The sequence below is a fragment of the Otolemur garnettii genome, unplaced genomic scaffold (assembly GCF_000181295.1).
Source record: "Otolemur garnettii isolate 467f Iridium unplaced genomic scaffold, OtoGar3 scaffold00034, whole genome shotgun sequence".
In the NCBI taxonomy this organism is placed as follows: domain Eukaryota; kingdom Metazoa; phylum Chordata; class Mammalia; order Primates; family Galagidae; genus Otolemur; species Otolemur garnettii.
In genome coordinates, this window is record NW_003852429.1 from 5,672,673 (window position 1) to 5,689,466 (window position 16,794).

The window sequence follows — 16,794 nt, forward strand, 5'->3', positions numbered from 1 at the left end:
ATAACCAGAATCCACAGAGAACTCAAATGTATTAGCAAGAAAAGAATAAGTGATCCCATCTCAGTGTGGGCAAGGGACTTGAACAGAAATTTCTCTGAAGAACACAGGTGCACAGCCTATAGACACATGAAAAAATACTCATCATCCTTAATCATCAGAGAAATGGAAATCAAAACCACTTTGAGATATTATCTAACTCCAGTAAGATTAGCCCACATCACAAAATCCTAAAACCAGAGATGTTGGTGTGGATATGGAGAAAAGGGAACACTTCTGCACTGCTGGTGGGAATGCAAACTAATATACTCCTTTTGGAAAGATGCTTGGAGATCACTTAGGGATCTAAAAATAGACCTGCCATTTGATCCTGCAATTCCTCTACTAGTATATATCTAGAAAACCAAAAATCACTTTATAATGAAGATATCTGCTCCAGAATGTTTATTGCAGCCCAATTCATAATTGCTAAGTCATGGAAGAAGCCCAAGTGCCCAATGACCCATGAATGGACTAACAAATTGTGGTATATGTATACCATGGAATATTATAAGGCCTTAAAAAAAGATGGAGACTTTACCTGTTTTATGTTTACCTGGATGGAGCTGGAATATATCCTTCTTAGCAAAGTATCTCAAGAATAGAGGAAAAAGTATCCACTGTACTCAGCCCTACTATGAAACCAATTTATAAGCACCCACACTTTCACATGAATGCTATAACCCAACTACAGCCCAAGATGAAGGGGAAAGAGAAGGGGGGGTTAGGGGAAGGGTGGATGGAGGGGGGTAATTGGTGGGACCATACCTATGGTGCATTTTGTAAGGGTACATGTTAAATCTACTAAGTGTAGAATATAAATGCCTTAACGCAATAACTAAGAAAATGCAGCAAAGGCTTTGTTAACCAGTTTGATGAAAGTATTTCAAATTGTATATAAAGCCAGCATATTGTGGCTCATTATTGCATTAACGTACACAGTTATGATTTAAATAAAAAAAAATAAAAAAGAGTGGAAAAACAAATACCACATGTACTATATTAAATTGGAACTAACTGATAAGCACTCAGGTAAAACTCAATGGAAATCAAGTAGGTGAGAAGGTGGAGAAAGGGAAGGGGGAAATCATGCGTAATAGGCACAATGTACATTATATGGGTGACAAGAACACCTGTAACTTTAACTTAGGCAGTACAAAAGCAATCCATGTAACCAAAACATGTGTACCCCTGGAAATATTCTCAAATAAAAGCAAAAAGAATTAGCTTCAGATATGCAGGCAAGTATTTAATATTTCTGCCTACACTAAAATTTAAATTACTAATATCTCAGTCACATGTTTTAATGAAAGATGTGAAAACTGAGTTATTTATAATTGTAGTAATCTGACAAAGTTGAAAGTCTGGAGTTTTCACTTTCACATTTAAAAATACATTCTGGATATCCACTCGTAAGACAATCAGTTGGTGGCAAAAGCTATAGGGCCACAAATCTTGTTGCAATTCCTAAAAGAAATGCAATTTCATATAACCAATTTCCATTATCAGTTCTGGAGTTATTAGCTCTCAGTAATAAAAGAAAAATGTTTATAAAACTCATGTGTACTTTCCCCATTACATAATGTACCAAAATAAAATTTGAATTGTAGTTTAATAAGGTTGTATTTGTAAAGCCAAATGCTCATAAGCCAAATAAACTAGTGAAAAAATATTTTTTCACTTTTTTATTTCTTCTTCCCCCCCAAAAGATATATGTTCAAAAAGTAACATGAATGAGTCTATTTTTATTTGTTTTACATGTTGACAAGATTTACATATAGCTATTTTGAACATATAAGATGTCCATTCATTAAATAGAAGGATATAATTTGAATCTACTAAGGACCCAGATAGTTACTTATTATGATTTCACATATGTATATTTAATAATCACACTTTCCAAAGAACAACTCGGGGCAGATTCTTGATACATGGACATACTCCCCTAGAGGATCACCAGGGGCAGATTTAATAAGATAAACATATGTAATTGACTTTTGAACAAGAGAAATTCGAACTGTACACACTGACTTATACATGGATTTTCTTTCCACCTCTGCTAGTCTGAGTCAGCAAAACCAACCCTTTTTCCTCCACTACAGACTACTCAAGGTGAAGACAATGAGAATAAAGTTCTTAATGATGATCCACTTCTAATTAATGAACAGTAAACATATTATCTCTTCCTTACGATTTTCTTAAAAACATTTTTTCTCTAGCTTACTTGAATGTAAAAATATAGTACATAGTACATATGTAAAATACATTAATTGACTGTTTATGTTATTGGTAAGGCTTCTAGTCAACAGTAGACTATTAGTAGTTAAGTTTTGGGGAAATAAAACATTATACACAGGCTGGTCATGGTGACTCATGCCTATAATTCTAGCATTTTGGAAGACTGAGGCAGGGGCATTACTGACCCCAGGAATTCAAGATCAGCCTGAGAAAGACCAAGACCTCATCTCTACAAAAAAACAGAAAAATGAGCTGAGTGTGATGGTGTGCTCCTGTAATCCAGAGGGGTAGGGCAGAAGGATCCCTTGAGCCTAGGAGTTTGATGTTGCAAAGAGTTATGATGGGGCCAATGTTTAGAGCAAGTGACAGGAAAGGAGGGAAGGAGGGATGGAAGGGAGAAAAGGAGGGAAGGGAGAAAAGGAGGGAAGGGAGGGAAAGGAGGGAAGGGAGGGAGAGGAGGGGAGGGGAGGGGAGGAAAGGAAGGAAGGAAGGAAGGAAAAGTAATACATGAGATTTTCAGCTACATGGAAGATTGGCATCCCTAACCCTCACATTCTTCAAAGGTTGTATCTCTCACTCCCACTCTTCATCTGATGTGCCTCTCCTCTCTGCCCTACTCATAAGAGAATCACAGTCTCAGGGTACCACTGTTACTGATGGGAACATATTTATCCTTCTGGCAAACTCAGTTGGGAAAACAGATTGAGAATTATTGGTGTAAGAGAATTGGACTATATAAAATGTTTTGTGTGTATATTCTAGCCACAAGACTCTTGATCACTTTTTCCTTTCATCTTTATTTTTCTTTAAAACATCTTTATTATCATCTAATATAAATGTATTTATTTGTTTTATATTGTCTGCCACTAAAATTGAAGTTCTCATTTAAGTATTTGTCTTATTTACTGTTATATGAACAGAAGCATTCAAATATTTATGTAATTAATCAAATATATAATCATTTACAATTATATACACACTCAACATACCCACACTTTTCTCTTTATAATCTTTATGTAGATTATGTAAATATCTATATGCCAACATACTCGAGAATATTTATTAAGATTTTCCCCACCTGTATTAAATAGCAATAACTCATCCCAAATTACCAATGAACAACTGAAATAGACAATGGTGAAGAATACCGGGGAATATAATATTTATATCATGTTATTGTAGGACAAGTCCCCAGAAGACCTTGGGAATCTAGCTCTTCCCAGCTTCTTGCTTACAGTTCTAAGAATAACTGTAGAATGATTCTTCTAGGAATCTAACATCCTAAAATAAAAGAGGAACTAGCCAGACCAGCTGGGCTCTGTTCTTACCCCTCCTAGAACAAGATGTCTGGCAACACTTTTGGCCAGTTTGTCAAGTTGTCCATAGGTATAAAACCTAGGGAAGAGCTGCTTTCAGGGTCTTTCAGCTGCAGTACAATATGGAGCATGCACACCTGAGATTCCATTTTTCCTGAGTCTTGGCTTGCTGTGAATCTTAGGTATCTATTATCCCCTGCTGCCTATCTGTGAATAATAAAGTTATTTTGCTTAACTTGTTGTGTGAGTGTTCTGTGTTACAAGACTCATGAAGGTAGACTGATATTGACTGGTTCATAGAATTGATAAGGTGAATAGAGTCTTCCCCTAGGAATGATACTCGTGCATAGTGAAAATTAACAAAATATAGAAAACAAAACTAAGATAGAAAATAAGCTATTTATCTTCTATCACCCAGTACTCAGCACAGTTTCTGACTCATAGACATTTGTGAAAGATCATTATAATAATGACCACAAAAGAGTAACTCCTATCTGTGTCCACACCCCTTTCCAATGTGACCTTACCAGTTCCCACCAAGCAACTATTTCTCCATTCTTTTGTATCTGGCTGGCCTTGTGACTTGCCTTGCTTGATAAAGTGTCAGAAGCTTCACTGTGTGAATTCTTAGGCCCAGGGATTAAAAGAAACATTGCAACTTCTACTTTTTCCTTTTTGGAAATCTAAGCCACTATGATGTGAAGAATCACAGTCTAAACTACTAAAAGATGACTATCTGGAAGAGAACCAAGGAACTCCAGCCATTAGCTAGAGCCGACTGCCTTATAACTGTGTGAGATGTAATGAAAATTATGCATGGGCTTCTTTATTTTTTTGCTTGCTCATCAGCTTTCAGTAGTGTTTGTGTAATGTGTGGCTCCAAAGAACTCTTCTTCTTCTAATGCGGTGCAGAGAAGCCAAAAGGTTGGACACCTTTGCAAGCCTACTCTAACAGTGAATTATCACTCCTGCATGAGTGAGACCAAAGGAAGAAACACAAAGATGCCAACACAGAATCAATAGAAATAATGAGTCATTACTGCCTTAAGCCACTAAATTTTGAAAGCATTTGTTATATAGCAATTCAGACATAGACACAGCATCCAATAAATGTGCTAGGAGGGAAGGCAAAAGGGATGATACATTCTTTCTCACAAATTTTAATTCCAAGAATGCCTAGCTTCCTCATAAATATTGGTAACATGCTTTTTTTCTTTATCCTCCTACAATCATGTCATACTGCTTTGAGAAGTTAGAAGGTAGTTTTGATCAGCAATCAGAAATTACCTGTCTTCCTTACGTGCCTCAAAAAATAATACAACAACAAAAAAGTCGCAAAGTGTCCAAAAGGGCAAGGGAAAAAAGACAGTCTGAAGAGACAAAACAATCAACAGTATTAAAGTCAGATATAAAAAAAGATTTTAGAACTATCAGCAAAAAATCAAAAATAACCATAATTAACATGTATAAGGCTCTAATGAAACAAGCTTGGTCAGTAAAGTAAATTTAGCCCATATGCGGCAACTCTAAGATAGCCAAACGGCAATGCTCTAAATGCACCGTGCTCTAAAAAGCACAGTGAAATAAAAAAACAGACAAACCAACAAACAAAAAAACCCACCTTCAACAGGCTCATAAGTAAATCTCATGAGCAAACCAGCACAATAAAAAGAATCAGTGAACTAAAAGGCAAGTCAACAGAAATTATCTAAACTGAATTCAAGAGAAAAAACAGTGGAGAAAGAAAAACAAAAAACAGACCAGAATAAAATTCAGGAGCCAAAAGGCAAGATATTCTAATGGAAACATAATCTGAATCCTAGGAGATCTAAAGGATGGAAGGGAGGGGGGCAGGGAGCAGGGAAAAATATCTGTCCAAAATCAGTGAAAGATACTCAACTACCTATCCAAAAAAGTCAGAGAACATCTAGCAAGATAAAGACTTTATGAATCTCATATTCAAACTCCTGAAATTGAAGACAAAGAGGAAATAATACGGGTACTCAGAGAAAGACACATTGCAGAGAAACAAAGTATAAATGGAGCAAATGGAAACAGCTAGGTGACAGATTTTAAACCAACACTATCAAATCACTTTAAATGTATGTGAATGTCTTAACTAATTGGTTAATAGGTAGAGATTATTAGGTTAGATAAAAAAGAAAGATCCAACTATATGCTCTCTATAAAAACCCACTTGAGGCTCCGCGTCCATAGCATAGTGGTTATGGTGCCAGCCACATACACCGAGGGTGGTAGATTCGAACCCGGTCGGGGCCACCTAAACAACTGCAAGAAAAAAATAGCCAGGCATTGTGGTGGGTGCCTGTAGTCCCAGTTACTTGGGAGGCTGAGGTAACAGAATCGTTTAAACCCAAGAGTTTGAGGTTGTTGTGAGCTGTGATGCCACAGCACTCTACCCAGGGCAACATAGTGGGACTCTGTGTCCAAAAAAACCCCACTTGACATAAAGAGACAGGTAAAAAGTAAAAGGAAAGATAAGCAAAGATGTATGATACAAACAATAATCAAAAGAAAGTAATTAAGGAATAGATACCTTAATTTCAGAGAAAATAAACAAAAAATATCATCAGGGATAAGAAGGCAAACTACATAATGATAAAGGGCTCTATTCCATAATTAGACATGAAACATTAATGTGTAATCATTAATAACAGAACTTCAAAATTTGAGATAAAACTGAAAGACCTTAAAGGAAAGAGGGGCAAATCTACTTTCATAGTTTGTGATTTCAACATTTCTCTCACAACAATTAATAGATCATAATGGCAGAAAATCAATAATATAATCTATAGGTCAACATGACCTAATTAATATTTAGAAAACATTCCACCCAACAAAAATAGAATACTCATTCCTTTCAAACGCACATGGAACAGTCACAAAACTAAAGCATATTTTGAGTCATTGAAACACAACAATTTTTTTTAAAAACCATATAAAGTATGATCTTTGACCATAAAAAAATTAGAAAACATAACATAAAATCTGGAGGATCACCAAATATCTGGAAATTAACACTTTTAAATAACCCATGGGAGAATACGCAGGAATCTAAAAATAGACCTGCCATTTGATCCTGCAATTCCTCTACTAGGTGTAAATCCAAAAGACCAAAAATCACTTTATAATGAAGATATTTACACCAGACTGTTCATTGCAGCTCAATTCATAATGGAAGAAGCCCAAGTGCCCAAAGACCCATGAATGGATTGATAAACTGTGTTATATGTATGTCATAAAATATTATGCAGCCTTAAAAAAGATGGAGACTTTACCTCTTTTACATTTACATGGATGGAGCTGGAACATATCCTACTTAGTAAAGTGTCTCAAGAATGGAAGAAAAAAAAAAAAGGCTCGGCGCATATAGCTCAACCGGCTAAGGCGCCAGCCACGTACACCTAAGGTGGCGGGTTCGAATCCCCAGCCCGGACCCGCCAAACAACAATGATGGCTGCAACCAAAAAATAGCCAGGCGTTGTGGCGGGCGCCTGTGGTCCCAGCTACTTGGGAGGCGGAGGCAGGAGACTCGCTTGAGCCCAGGAGTTGGAGGTTGCTGTGAGCTGTAACACCACAGTACTCTACTGAGGACAATAAAGTGAGACTCTGTCTCTTAAAAAAAAAAAAATGGAAGAAAAAATATCCAATGTACTCAGTACTATTATGAAACCAATTTATAATCACTCATACTTTGATATGAAGAATACATCACAACTATGGCCCAAGATGAAGGAGGGTGGAGTAGGAGAGAGGGAGGTCAGATCGAGGGATGGTGAATGGTGGGATCACACCTATGGTGCATAATGCAAGGGTACATGTTGGATCTATTAGTATAGAGTATAAATGTCTTAACACAATAATTAAGTAGAGGAGATGAGGTATATATTAACCAGTGTGATGTAAGCATTCCTAATTCTATATGAAATCAGTACAATGTACTCCATAAATGCAGTAATGTATATTTGATCTATGTGTTTATGATTTAATAAAAAAATGTATATAAAAATAGATAACCCATGGGTAACTTCATAGATTCTAAAAGGCAGGATGGGAGGAAGCTGGCTTTGCTTCATCCAAAGGAAAACCAGACCAGAACCAAATTTATAGCCCTGAGATGATCAGCAGCAATATCCCAAAACTCAAATAGGAGAATAAGACAGTACCCAGGGCCACAGAGAAGTAAAAAAATTCAGAGCACATAGTAAAAGCAAGGGACTTCCATTATCTGCAACACTCCTGCCTAACATCGAATCTGTGGAAAAACTTGCTCAGGAGTCACAGTTTCTACATGGGAAAAACGGAGATCAAGGTGGACTTCCACACCAGGATACCTGTCCCTGAGCCCATGGAAAGCATCACTCGTACCTGGAGGGGGAAACATCCCCAAGGATAGCCAGAGACAAAGAGGGGAGACAGGGCTACCATCTTCAGATCTAAAAACTCTACTCTGCAACTTGAAGAGGAGGGAACATTTCCAAACTCATTCTATAAGGCCTGCATTACCCTTCACCCCCAAAAGACAAGGACACAACCATAAAAGAAAACTATACCCCTGTATCACCAGAACACAGATGTAAAAATCCTTAGCAAAAAAATTAGCAAATCAAATTCAATAACACATAAGATCATGCCTCATAATCTGGTGGGTTTCATCCAAATGAAAGATGGTTCATTATATACAAATCAATAAATGTGGTACATCACATAAATATATCACAAGAACAAAAAACCATATAACCATGTCAAGAGATGCTAAAAAAGTATTTGATAAAATTCAAAATCTTTTAATGATAAAAACTTACAACAAATTTGGCACAGGCCTCAAAATAATAAGTGCCATGTATGACAAACCTGCCTCAAATACAATACTGAACACGGAAAAACTGAAAGTATTTCCCCTAAGATCTGAAACAGGACAAGGATGCCCACTTTTCCTTTCATTCAACCTAATACTGGAAAGTCTTGGGCGGAGCCATGAGGCAAGAGAAAGAAATTGGAAGGAAGTAAAATTAGGCTTGTGTAGATGACATGAACTTATCTTTAAATGTCACCAAAAACCTGTTAGAGCTCATAAAAAATTCAGTGAAATTGCAAGATACAAAAATCAACATAAAAACATCAGTAGCATTTATATATGAGTCTGGACAATTAAGTTCATGAACTCATTCTAGAAAAAGTGCTACATACAAAATTAAGTGCTACATATCTCATTGCTGAGCGTCACCACAGTCACCTTGAAAGTACTTCCCTTGGAAAGCTATGCCCTGATAACAGAGTTTAGTTCATTCTTCAAAAGCACTTTTTCTAAGATGGATTTGCCAACTTAATTGTTTGACCTTGTATGCCATTTGCCAAGTTAACTGTATGACCTGTATGCCAATAGCAAACAATCTAAAAATCAAGAAAGCAATCCATTTACAATAGTTACAAAGAATATACAATTAATCTCATTAAAGGGAAAAAATCTATACAAAACTATAAAATGCTGACAAAAGAAACTGAAAAGAATACAAAAAATTGGAAAATAGTACATATTCATGGATTAGAAGAATACTGTTAAAATGCCCAAAACTACCCAAAGCAATTTACAGATTAAATGTAATCACTACCCAAATACTAATGACATTCTTCAAAGAAATAGAAAAGGCAATCCTAAAATGTATATAGCATCACAAACCGCCCCCCCCCAAATAGCCAAAGAAATACTGAGCTACTTGAATTCAAAATTTACTACAAAGCCATATATCCAAATCAGCAGGGTACTGGCATAAAAAGAAGACACAAAGACCAAAGGAACAAATCAAAGAACCCAGACACAAATCCCTATATTGAAAGGCAACTCATTTTCAACAAATATGCCAAGAACATAAAATGGAGAAAAGATAGTCTCTTCAATAAATGTTGCTAAGAAACTGGATAACCACATGCAAAAAATGAAATTAGACCCTTACCCCTAGCCATATACAAAAAATCAGACAAAAATGGATGAAAGACTTAGATCTAAGATCTAAAACTATGAAACTACTAGAAGAAAACATTGAGAAAACACTCCAGAAAATTAATCTTGGCAAAGAATTTTATATAAGACCTCCAAAGCACAGACAACAAAAGCAAAAATAGACAAATGGAATTAAATAAAACTAAAAAGCTTCTTCACAGCAAAGGAAACAATTAACAAAGTGAAGAGACAAACTACAGAATGGGAGAAAATATTTGCAAACTATCCACCTAGCAAAGGAATAATAACCCAAATATATAAGAAACTCAATAGCAAAAATCAAAAAGACCTCTGAATCAAGTTGTAAAATGGGAAAAAGTATAAACATTTCTCAAAAGAAGACACATAAGTGGCCAACAGTTACAGGAAAAAATGATCATCATCACTAATCTTCAGAGAAATACAAATTAAAACCACAGAGAAATGTCATCTCACCCCAGTTACAATGGCTTTTATCCAAAAGACAGGGAACAACAGTTGCTGGTGAGGATGTAAAGAACAAACACTGTGATATGGGTGGTGGGAACATAATTAGTACTGCCACTATAGAGAACTGTATGGAGGCTCCTCAAAAAACTAAAAGTAGAACTACCATATGATCCACCAATTCCACTACTATGTATATATCCAAAAGGAAATAAATCAATATATTGAAGGTATATTTACACTTCCATGTTGACTAAAACCCTATTCACAGCAGCCAAAATATGGAATCAACTTAAGTGCCATCAATGGATAAATGGATAATCTGATATATATTCACTATGGAATACTAATTAGCCATTAAAAGGAATGAAATCCTGCCATTTGCTGCAACAGGGATCAAATTGGAGGTCATTGTGTTAAATGAAATAATCCAAGAAAAAACCTACAAATATCATATGTTCTCATTCATATATGGAAGTCAAAAAGTGCATCTCATGAAGATACAAAGTAGATTGGTGGATTAGTGGTTACCAATGGCTGGAAGGGCAGTGGTGAGTGGGGGTGGGGAGTGAAGACAAGTTGATTAATTAATGGTTACAAATATACAATTAGATAAAAGAAATAAGACCTGGTGTTAAATAGATCTACAGGGTGACTATAGTTAACAATAATGTATTGTGCATTTAAAATAGCTACAAGAGGATAATCTGAATAGTCTGGCAGAAATATTTAATGTGATGATATTGCAATTACTCTGATTTGATCAGTACTCATTATACAAATACATCAGATTATTACATATACTCTAAGAATATATACACATATTATATATCAATTTTAAAACATCAGAAATAACCCACAGGTCAAAAAGAAATTCTCAAGAGAAATTTTTAAGTATTTTGATTCAAAAAAACATCAAAATACAATATATAAAAAATGTGTAGAATACAACTAAAGCAGTTTTTAGAGGGATTATATATAATAAAAAAAGAATAAAGAGAATAATCTGAAATTTTTTAAATTAAAAATAAAAAATACATTTTTAAAAAGAAAGAAAAAAAGATTAAAAAGAATATAGATTTAAGGCTCAGTGCCTGTAGCTCAGCAGCTAGGGCGCTGGCCACATACATCTGGGCTGCCGGGTTCCAACCCAGCCCAGGCCTGTCAAAACAACAATGACAACTACAACAAAAAAATAGCTGGGCATTGTGGTGGGCGCCTTTAGTCCCAGCTACTTAGGAGGCTGAGGCAAGAAAATCGCTTAAGCCCAAGAGTTTGAGGTTGCTGTGAGCTATGACACCACAGCACTCTACCGAGGGTGACACAGTGAGACTCTGTCTCAAAAAAAAAAAAAAAAGAATACAGATTTAAAATCAGTAACATAAGAACCACCAGAATAAACTTGATTTACATGAGGAACTAACCCTAAGCTAGGCAAAGAAAAGAAATAATGAATATTAGAAGTACATGACATTAACATAAAAATAAAATACAAGACCACAGTGAATTTCTTCCAGGAAACAAAGGAAAGAACACTTCCCAACTCATTCTATAAGTCCCATAATAACCCAATACCAATACCAGACAATCATGTACAAGAAAATAAAACTAGAGCTTACTATCTTTCAGAATCATGGATGTAAAAACCCTGAAGAAAATATACGCAAATCAATCCAGCAACATATGAAAAGCATACTACATTAAAAGTAAATGAAGTTCATCTAATAAAACCAAGGCTATCTTGACATTTGAGTATCAATGTAATTTATTAATATCATATTAATAGACCGAACAAGAAAAATTTTCTGATTATCTCAAGAAATGCAGAAAAGGTATTTACAACATTCAACATACATTGATAATAAAAATTCTCAACAAACTAGGAATAGAGAAGAATTTCCTTAATAAAGCTCACCTTAACAAAAAAAAAATAAAAAAACTCTGTATCTAATGTAATATTTAATAGTGAAAGACCAAATACTTTCCTCCAAAATCAGGAAACAGGCAAGGACATGTTTTTTCACCACTCCCATTCAACACTGATTCGAAGTCCTAATAATTACAATGTTAGAAAAATACATAAATGGCAAATACATTAAAAAAACTGTGGCTCAATGAGTAAGGCACTGGCCCCATATGCCTACGGTGGCAGATTCAAATTCGGCCCTACCCAAACTGCAACAAAAAATAGCCAGGCATTGTGGCGGGCAGCTGTAGTCCCAGTTACTTGGGAGGCTGAGGCAAGAGAATCACCTAAGCCCAAGGTTAGGTTGGAGGTTGCTGTGACACCCAGCACTCTATCGAGGGTGACAAAATAAGACTCTGTCTCTAAAAAAAAAGAAAAGCAAAACAAGAAAAACTCTAACATGATAAAGGATATATAAATAGAGAGATACCATTTTCATCAATGAAAAACTCAATGTTAAGATGTTAATTCTAACAAATATAATGTACATATTCAATATAATCTCAATCAAAATGACTCAATCTGATACAGGTGATCTGATTTTAAAATTGACATGAATAGGTGAAGTGTGAACACAATTCTGCAAAAGAATAGCTAAGTTGGAGGACTCATGTGACTTGATCTCAAGGCTTATGAAATTATAGTAATTAAACAGTGTGGTATTGATGTTAAGAACAGACATACAGATAACCAGCATAGAAAAGGAGAGTCCAAAATTGATCCACACAAATAAAGTCAATTATATTTTACAAGGGTATAAAGGAAATTTAAAGGAGGATAGTGTTTTAAACAAATGCTGTTAAAACAACTGGACATTCATATGCAGAAAGAAACCTCATCAGACAACTCAAAAGTTACACAAAAATTAACTCAAATGGATCATAAACCTAAAAGTAAAACACAACCTTATAAAATTCTACAAGAAAATCTGCATGATCTTGAGAATGGTGATTTCTTAGACAAAAATAGAAACATAATCCATAAAACAAAAAAGTTGATGAAATTGACTTTACCAAAATTAAAAACTTTGCTCTGCAAAAAAAGAAGATGATCCACAAACTGGTAGAATATGTTTGCAAATCACATATATGACAAATGACTTGTATCTAGAACATACAAAGAATTCTTAAAACTCAACTAAGAAATAGACAGTTCACCAAAAATATACAGATGGCAAAAAAAAAAAAACTCCCCTAAAGTTATTCAACTTTATTAGTCATTGGGGAATGCAAATTTAAACCAGAATAAGACACCAGTGCATACCTACTGGAATGACTACAATCCAAAAACTGACACTGACAAATAATAGTTAAGATTTAGAGCAGCAAAACTCTCTCTTATGACTATGGCATAATAAGCCTTGGCCTCCAAAAGTTCTGGGAGTTCCAGGTGTGAGCCACTGTGTCCAGCCATCTGTTACTGTATTTTAGTTAGAGTATAACTTTCATATAACTCTTTGCCATTCCAACAGCCTTTCTCCCAGGTCCAAACAGGCCACAGACCCAGGGTTGGAAATCATAGTCATAAGGAATTAAAGAATTATAAACATAATATCCCCAGAACAGACAAAAATCCCAATATATTTTTTCACATAAAATTCATATTTGTTATGTTAAGAAAGATCTTAAATAACTATTATGTAAATCTAGTAAGAAATTGTCATAATTTTTTTTTCTACAGGCAAAATAATCTTGGTAAAAAACCAAGTATGTACCTGAATATAATGGCGAAAAACATACAGAATTTCCCCATTTTGTGCTTTTTCAGACAATACTTTGTGAAATGCACTAAATGCTCTGGTACCCATTTCTGCATAGAGAATAATCACTGGTATGTTCTCTTTGTTTGTAGGAAATTTATGATCTTCTTTAAACAGATAAGGCCTGGGCCTAAAATTAAAAAAAAAAAAAAACACAAAGTTTTAAAAGAATTGAAAGTCAACAGCATATCCAAAATACATCATGACACTTTATAATTTCTACTTATCAAACAATTTACAATATATAGAATCACAGAAAAAAAAAAACCTTAAAATTTCCTGTGGTGAGTTTGTGCATGTAACTTTTACTATATGACAGAAAAGGAACAAAAGAATTTGGTTAACCCATAATATTAAAAATATTTTCCAAAAAGGTTCATTATCTTTAAATAAGAACATTGAATGGCTACATAATTTTAATGAAACGAAAGTTATATTTTCTTTAATTAGAAGGATATAATTTTTCTTTTCTTTATAGCTCTTATTTCCTGAAAACAAGCTCCAAATATTAAAAGAAAAAGCAGAATCACTACCCGATGAAAGGTATACAACTTAGGTAATGCAGGTATACTGGAGGTTACGATCCTCCAATATAATCAAAGAAACCAGGAGTCCTATGGTTTAGCCCTATTATAAACAGAATTTAACCAACATCATCTTATTTAACAGGAAGGAAAGAAGGAATTCAAAGAAAGAAATTCAAAATTAATACAAGTTCTTGAACATACTGAAGTTTGTCACTTTCTATTGACTCCCTCAGGTTTCATAGACTAGCTCTGTAGAGAATTCTCTTTCACTTACTATAGTGGTTCTCAACCTGGGGTTGCGACCTCCTTGTAACAATGAAAAGACATCCTGCATATCAGATATTTATATTACAATTCATAACAAAAGCAAAATTACAGTTATGAAGTATCAACAAAAATAATTTTATGGTTCGGGGTCACCACAACATGAGGAACTGTATTAAAGGGTCATGACATTAGGAAGGTTGAGTACCACTGACTTATTAACTCATCACTTTACCAAATTTCATAGCATTGTGGGGAGGAAGGGGATGGGGCAATTGGAGGGGGTTTGGTGTGTCATCACTTAATGGGCACAGAGTATATGGCACATCTCCTGGTGAAGGGCTCAACTACAACTTGGACTTTACCTAACATATGCAAACACAGCATGTTTATACCATATATTATGTTTATTATAGTGATTTCTACATAAAGAAAATTATTTTGTAGGGCAAAAAAGATACTTTTTTGTAATTCCTCCACGGTTGCTAAAATATTAACCTATTCATAGTAAGAATTAAAATTCTCAAAACTGAAAATTAAAATGGAAAATGACTGCTTTGGTCAAGAAATAAAAAAATAATATTCCATTGCTTATCTGAGCTAAATAGAAATAAAAACTTTTGATGACAACCACTATGTTGTACCATGCTATATAGAAACATTCCTTTAATATTTATGATAGTTTTTAAGAGACGTAGTTTCTGTAAAAAATTATGGTCATTAAGGTAATTATATATTCAGTTTTCTGATATGGCTGATAACTTGTACATGTGCAGATTATATTTTCTAAAAGAGAAAATTAAATTTCTGTTTTGCTTAATATTACAGGCGAAGGCTTGCCAATGGAAATACATTTTTATGTGAAGAATGGCTTAATATTACTGACTTAACTTACTTTAAAATCAACAAAGTAATAGAATTATGAACAGAAGAATTTGAGAGATTTCCACTATCTTCACAAACATCCACTATTACTATTAATATAGAGTACTGTGTTTATTTCTAATTTGTAAAATTGTATTATTCAAATAACTTACAGTAGATTATAGCTTGGCTCTTACAGTATATACATGCTTTTGTTTTTTATTCAACTTTTTATTAAAATATAAAACCTTTATACATTCATCTACTTTTCTTTAATTATTCCTATTTAACACAAGATGTAGTTTTAAAAATATTACTGTCAGTGTCTGGATATTTGAAGCACAAAACAAATAGAATTTTAACAACCCTAAATAGGATTTCACTGTGCTATTAATTTCTTTTGCAACAGATGAAGAGACGAATGTGCAAGACAACAGAACTAAATGTTGCCATTATTCATAGGATGCTATTAAGAAATGCTAAAAAAAGATCATACTTCACATTTTAAAAAGAGAAGTGAAAAAGATTCTTAAATTGGATGAAACTTTTAAAATCATCCTCATAAATTTTAACTGAAATATTAGGACTCAAATGCCATGGATTTATCAGGTGCATTACCATTAAATACTGATTTTATTAAATATTAGAGGAATATCTTTAATATATAGGGTATCATACATTTTAATATTAACCTGAGAGTCTTTCTTTACAGAATTTACTATCACTGAAAATTGGAAAGGCTGCTAACGAAACAATGCTAGTAGATAAATCCTGACACTAAATATAAAAGGAAAAATTAGAAGTGTAATAGATTTTCCAGAGACAAAGGCAAGAGCTCTCTACCCCTTGTTCATGAATCTGTGATAGAAGCTTCCTTCCTCATATCCATAGACATATATCTTTCAAAGTTTGTTTTATGATTAAGGAACTGTTTGGATATATCATAGGCAGAAAAATTATACTAAAAGAAGACGACATGAGAGGAAAACAATCTTTAATAATTCAGTAGATTACATCTAAAAATAGCAATTTTCATTTATTGAACTGACTTTTTACAGAAGAAAATGGTATAATACAAATTAGTATTGGTTAAAATGTTAGTAATGGAGTACAAAACTTCAGCATTTTGAAGAACAATTTTGAAGTAGAGTACTAATTTTAAATGTATACATGTACTAACTAGTGATTCTAGTTCTAGAAATTTATCTAAGAAAATACTTAAGATAACTGTACAAAGATGTATTCATAGGGAAGTACAACTCAATATTGTTAATAAAAGACGATAACTAAAAAAAAAAAAAAAAAAAAGGAAGCTAACTAAACTACCTATATGTCCACCATGAGGAGAGAGATAATAAAACGTACTTACTTGTCTC

The 16,794-nt window shown here is 34.0% G+C and overlaps 1 protein-coding gene across 1 annotated transcript in view; it reads right to left on the reverse strand.

The window, feature by feature from the left end:
* UGGT2 (UDP-glucose glycoprotein glucosyltransferase 2) overlaps positions 1-16,794 on the reverse strand; it is a 191,992-nt gene that overhangs the window by 135,481 nt on the left and 39,717 nt on the right. Inside the window, exon 5 of the mRNA XM_003789625.3 lies at positions 13,719-13,893. Within this exon, the coding sequence (XP_003789673.1) occupies positions 13,719-13,893 (175 nt within the window). The remainder of the gene's footprint in view (positions 1-13,718; positions 13,894-16,794) is intronic.